The sequence below is a fragment of the Crocodylus porosus genome, unplaced genomic scaffold, assembly GCF_001723895.1.
Source record: "Crocodylus porosus isolate Cpor-Errol unplaced genomic scaffold, CroPor_comp1, whole genome shotgun sequence".
Taxonomy (NCBI): Eukaryota; Metazoa; Chordata; order Crocodylia; family Crocodylidae; genus Crocodylus; species Crocodylus porosus.
The window spans coordinates 14,297,918-14,303,817 of record NW_017728947.1 but is presented as its reverse complement, the minus strand read 5'-3'; the positions used below and the strand labels follow the sequence as shown (position 1 = coordinate 14,303,817).

Genomic DNA, 5,900 nt, shown 5'->3' with positions numbered 1-5,900 from the left:
CATGGGGCTGCTCTTGCTGCTGGGAGCGGACTCAGTGGGAGTGGGGGGCACTTCCAGCACCTCTCCTAACATGGTATCCAGGAAAGGTACCCCTTTTACACACTTCTAGTTATGCCACTGCCCAAAATGACGCTTTGCATAAAAGAAAATGAAGATGCCATCGAGTCACACCACGCACAGAATTATAAAGGGGTAGTATGTGTGTTACATAGGTCGTTTTGTATTTGTGAGCCCTTATGTTTCTGAGTTTCCTTTGCATTGAAAAGAAACAAACAGAAGGAAAACAGGAGGCTGTGCATTTACCCTCCAGGTGTTTCCACCCTTGGCTGGAACTGTAATTTGCATTTGATAATATTCTGATTTTTACAAACAATAGTATGGTAACATTTTGCCTGCTGTTAACAAGCTGTGTCTAAGTTAATTAGGATTCAGAGTAGACAAGGAATGTTAATGTTAAGTTCAGTGTCTTTAATGTCTCTCTCTAAAGTTTTGTTTTTGCCTTTAGGGCACCAGTGTGAGACACATATGAATGTGCACACAAGAATCTAAAGTTACTTTTTGTTTAATCTGCTAAGGGCAATGAATGCATAGCTTTACTCTGCTTGCAATATATTCTGTGCTTGCCAGCCTTGTAGCACTCTTTCCAACACTTGTGGCTGGAGTATTTTTTTTTCTGAATGCTCTTAGACAAACACAAAAACCAAGCTTAGGTTTGGAAACCTCAGGCATTCCTGTGTCCAGCAGCTAGAGTGGCAATGAAAAGCCCCACTAAAGACATCTTGGTCTATTTTGCTAACATTTCTCTGCATTTCTCATGCTAAACTACCATATTCCCTGTAGATTTCATGCATGTTTTACCAACATGTCAGACAGAATCCTTCAAAGAACTTAAAATCCAGGTTAGTATTGTTGATGATAATCTGAAGTTATGCCAACATTTACTGACAGAATTGCCAAGTTCCATAAGCTGCTTTCAGTGGGTTGCATGTGGAGTTTCAAAGGGGACCATGAAATGATCAGAAAAAAGAGAATAGTTGAGGCAGCAATGAGAGAGAATCCCCAGCTGCTTGGGCACATCTGCTAAATGAAGGATTGACTTCTACAGACAAAAGGCAGCCAAGCAGCAAGCGGCTAGACATTACAGAATGGTGTGACAGGAACCCAAATCCCAAGATGGATCCAAGTGGAGACCTCAAGTGTAGCATACAGGACTTTCCCTCTACAGTCCTTAATATCTAGCGTGGCCGAGCTTGTTCTTCCTTCACATTTTAGCTGAGACTATAGGTTAAAATGTAAATGAGGCTTTTACTCGAGTTGGGAGTTTACCCACTTTGCAGTGTGGACACAGCCTAAGTCACTCCAGTGCTAATCATCATTGTTGCTGGCAATCTCTTGATTCAAGAACAATTTCTATTGTGGCTCGCTCATGGTTGTGAGGTGACTTAAGAGCCACAGATCTCTCCACAGAATTTGCAGGTCTTTCTACAAGGAAGAGTAGGCTGGGATTTCTCTGCTCTCTCTTCCCTGCTTTTACGGCAAGTCACTTTACCTCAAAGCACTTTGCCATTTGGTTGAGGTTGCAGTGTTACTGGAGTCAGTTAGCAGCCAGCTCTTCCTAGTTCTTGATGTTGGCATCTGTTTTCTTGAGGTATGCTTTCAGTGAGTTCTTGTAGCGTGTCTTCTGGCTGTGAAATCTCAGGCTGTAACTAAGTTGGGAGAAGAGCACTTGGTTTTGGGAATTGAGAATCCGGTATCTGCACATGATTTCTGGTGCAGTGCAGCTGGTGCTTGAAGATCACTGACCCAATGCTGGTAACAATGGCTTCAGTAAGAATGCTGGTGTTTGTGCAGTGAACTTCCCATTTGATGTGGAGGATTTTTTGGAGGCGTTGTTGGTGATATCTTTCTAGGGTCCTGAGATGCTGATGGTAGGTTACCTGTTTCACATCTGTAGAAGAGAGTGGAGATGATGACTGCACTGTAGACATGGATCTTGGTGTCCTTCCAGAAACTGTGATCAATAAAAACACAATGAAGCAATTTCCCAAAGGAGGTGCTTGCACACCATATCCTGTCCTGGATCTCTTCATAAATGTTCACTCTGAGAAAAGTGGCTGCAGAGGTAAGGGAAGTGCTTGACTACCTCCAGAGTCTTTCTTTTGATAGTAATTACGTTCATGGCCTGGGGCAGGCTGAGTAATTTAGTCTTCTTAATGTTGAAGGAGAGGCCCAGAGTTTGTTAGGTTTCTGCGAAGAGATCCAGTGCAGTCTGGAGGTTTTCCTCAATGTGCTCAAGGATGGCACAGTCATCAGCATATTAAAGGACAAGCATGGTTGTTTTGAATATTTTAGTCTTTGAGCAAAAATGTTCTGAATTGAAAATCCCTCCATCCATTGTCAACTCCTGAAAGGAGGCAGTTCTTACTGAGAACCAGGTTGACAGTCAAAAGATTCAAGATCAGAATAGGGGCTGTAGTGCAGTGGGATTATTCTTCAAATTTGGATCAATGAGATCCCTGGGCACTTGAGGAATGCTAACCTTGTGACTATGTTCAAGAATGGAGATATGTCTGTGTGCAGGACCTGGTGAGGCCCTCCTTTTTACAGCAGGGAAAATCCTTATCTGCATTTTCCTGAACTGTTTTCTACCTCTTGCTGAGGAAGTCCTGCTGGAATCTCTGTGTGGTTTCATATCATTCTGCAGGGCAATTGACATGATTTTTGTTGCAGGTATGCCATCTGGTAGCCTTGTTATTACTGGTTTCTGTGATGGCATGTCAGACTTCTAGGACAGAAGAGTTGGCAAGGGATCCCCTTTTAGGGTATTGGGGGATGGACCTGATGATGGTAACATCTGTCACAGTTCAGGTGACTCGCAGTTCAGGTGTACTTTCCATCTAGCATGGATTTGTTGTCTTTGAGGAGCATCAAGCCATCCTGTGATCACAGGAAAGTAGTACCATGGGAAGTTGGACCATACTTTTGTTGCCTGGAAAAGAATATTCATGTCATGTTTGTCAGCACAGAATCTCCTTGAATTTGTTTTGCCACCATTATTTTTTGATTTCCTGGATCCTCCTTTGAGCTTTGGCTTTGAGGAGTTGTTAATGTCTCCTTCTTCTGCTGAGATGAGGTATCATCTTGCCAAGCTGAACAAGCCTTTCTCTTTCAGTCAAGGAGGTCTTGGAACTTGGTGTCACTCTCATTAAATCAGTCTTGGTGTCAATAGGTGGTAAGCAGATGGGTTCAGTACAGACAATATGAATTAAACCCCTTCCACAATTCCTCAATGTTACTTTCAGTTGTAGGCAGGACAGAGACTTTTTTGTAAAGATACTGTTCAAGATCCTTGAAGACCTTTGGGTCTTGCTTAAAGAAATTTGATGTTGAAAGTCCTTTGCATTGCTTTTATTTTTGGTGTTTCTGAGCAATTTGATGTTCATAATAGATCTGACAAAATGATGGTCTGTCCAGCAGTTACTGGTTGCTTGCATGGCTTGCATAATACAGACATCCATTCAATATGGACTCTAAGAGAACATAGTTGAGGAGGTGCCAGTGCTTAGAGTGAGGGTGTCTCCAGGTAGTCTTGTATTTGTTACCCTGTCTGAAGATGGAGTCTATAATGACAAGACCATACAGGGGCGATGTGTAGGGGGTGCACGTGGGTGCATGTGCACCCCCTGAGCATGGTGATGCATCCCCTACAAAAAGGTGCTGCCAACACTGTCAGCAGTGCCTGTTGGTGTTTGCCGCTCACCGCCAACAGTGCCGGCAGTGTCTGCGGGTGGTCCATGATCCCTGCTGGCCACTGCCAATGCTGCTGGCGGTGGCTGTGAGTGGTTGCCGACCCTTGGTTGGTGTTCGCCACCCTCACCCCCCCACCAACAGTGCTGGCGGTGTCTGCAGGAATGCCCCCACTTACTGCCGCTGCTGTGCCCCCCAGCCGCTGGGGGCATGCGCTGTTCACGAGACCATGCTCTGCACATTTGGTCAGGAGAAGGATGCAATTTTCATTTTGTATCTCGCTAGTTCCCTGGAGATGATGGCAGTTCTTTTTTTTGGTTGCTTTTTGTGTTGGAGTCCCTTGTGGTTCAGTGGTAGAATCCTTGTCTATCACACAGGAGACCTGGCTTCAATTTCCAGGTCTCCTGTGAATTGGATGCTTATATCTTGGTGCCACAGAGGCACCAAACATCTGGACTGGGTCTGGCCTTTGGTTTTTGTCTCAACGGTCTAAACAGGGGGTGGATGGTCTGGGCAACCTCCACTCCTCCATACTCCTGCCTGGGCATATGCATCAGAGGTCTGGGTGACTTCTCACACATACACCGTGATCCTGAAGGACTGACAGTTGCCATCTGTTTATTTTCTTGGTCGTTCATCAAGATGTGAATGCTCCATGTTGTTAAAATCGTTGTCTCCTTATGATCTTTCCGACAGAAGAGAGAGTGATCCCACTGGACATGTTTATTCAGCACTGACAGTACCTTCCCTTAATCCATCCTATTTCCCCAGAAGGATGGAAAAGGTTGTTACAATTCACCAGAGAAGGCACAAAGAACCACAGGCTACTACTGCAGAATTCATCTGTGGCTGGAGGAGGCAGGACTGGGAGCGGTGGCTTCCAGCCGCAGTATGGGAAATGTAAGTTAGAGATTAGGAGGTACTTTCTATGATTGTGGTCAAGCACCGAAACAGAGAAGTCATGGACTCTCTCTCCATCTTCAGACGTTTTCAAGAACAGGTTGGACAAACACTTGGGTGGTGTGATTTAATCAGGGATGATCTTGCCTTGAACAGGAGGTGACCATCATAGAGGACAGTCCAGTTGTCCTCTGTCCTATATTGACACAAAACCCGATGCCTTTATGTCCTCTATTTTTCTCTTAAGAGTTTCATTTCAATACAGGACAGAGTAGCAGAAAACCGGAATGTCCTCTATGATGGCCACCCTAGCAGGGGGCTGGACTAAATCAGTGTTTTTCACGCCGTGGGCCATGACCCAAAAGTGGGTCACAAGACTGTATGAAAAGGTCACAACCAAACTTTAAAAATGAATTCTCCTTTAAGGAGAGAAATGTGGGAAACTGTGGCTTTTCCTTTGCAGGCTGGCAGAGTCCAAGCCTTCAAGGGGCTGCCTGCCCCCCCATGCCCCACATGCTGGGGGCTGGGGCCTGGGAGTGAGGGGCACTGCGCTGCGACTGACGTTGACAAATGGGTGCTGGCAGCTCCGTATCTAGACTCCAGGTGGCCCCAGGCTAACTTTTAGTATCAGGCCCCCTTTCACCAGAGATAATAATAACAATAATTAATTTCACCATTTTGGGGCCCTCTTTTTGTCCAGGCCTCAGGTGGCTGCCTGGTTTCGCCATGCCTGTGTCCAGCCCTAGGTCCTGGTGCAAAAAAGGCTGAGACTCACTGGACCACATGACCTTTGATCTCTTTGCAGTGCGGTGGTTTGTCTATGAGGAGGTAACTGAGGGGCAACGCTTGACCACTGCCTGGAGCTGCCCTCGCGTCTGCCCTGTCCTGCCTCACTCACCTCGCTGCAGCTCAGCTCTGCAAGTGGCCCGACACAAGGCAGGGCCTCAGGCACTCCGCCTCGTACTCAGGGCGGCGAAGACGCAGGCAGAGGCGTGCAACAGGGCACGTGGGGGAAGGGAGGCCTGGCTGCGGTCCTGAGCTGCCCCGAGGCTCGGACCACCACCAACTGGGGGGAGAGGGGGCGGACACGTCACGGCCGGAGGGAGGGGCGCTGACTGAAAGAACCCGGGGGGGGGGTGCGCCCCAACCGCCAGCATGACGTCACCCCGCGCTCAGCGCGCCTGCGTAGCATTGCGGTTTCTCGCTCTCCCCCCCCCGCCGCCTTCCAGCTACAGCTGGGGCCGTTCCCACAA

At 47.2% G+C, this 5,900-nt stretch overlaps 1 protein-coding gene across 1 annotated transcript in view; it reads left to right on the top strand.

Annotated features, from left to right (window-relative positions):
- Positions 1-1,986: 1,986 nt before the first annotated feature.
- DENND5A (DENN domain containing 5A) overlaps positions 1,987-5,900 on the top strand; it is a 99,111-nt gene continuing 95,197 nt past the window's right edge. The window contains exon 1 of the mRNA XM_019551014.1: positions 1,987-2,122. Within this exon, the coding sequence (XP_019406559.1) occupies positions 1,987-2,122 (136 nt within the window). The remainder of the gene's footprint in view (positions 2,123-5,900) is intronic.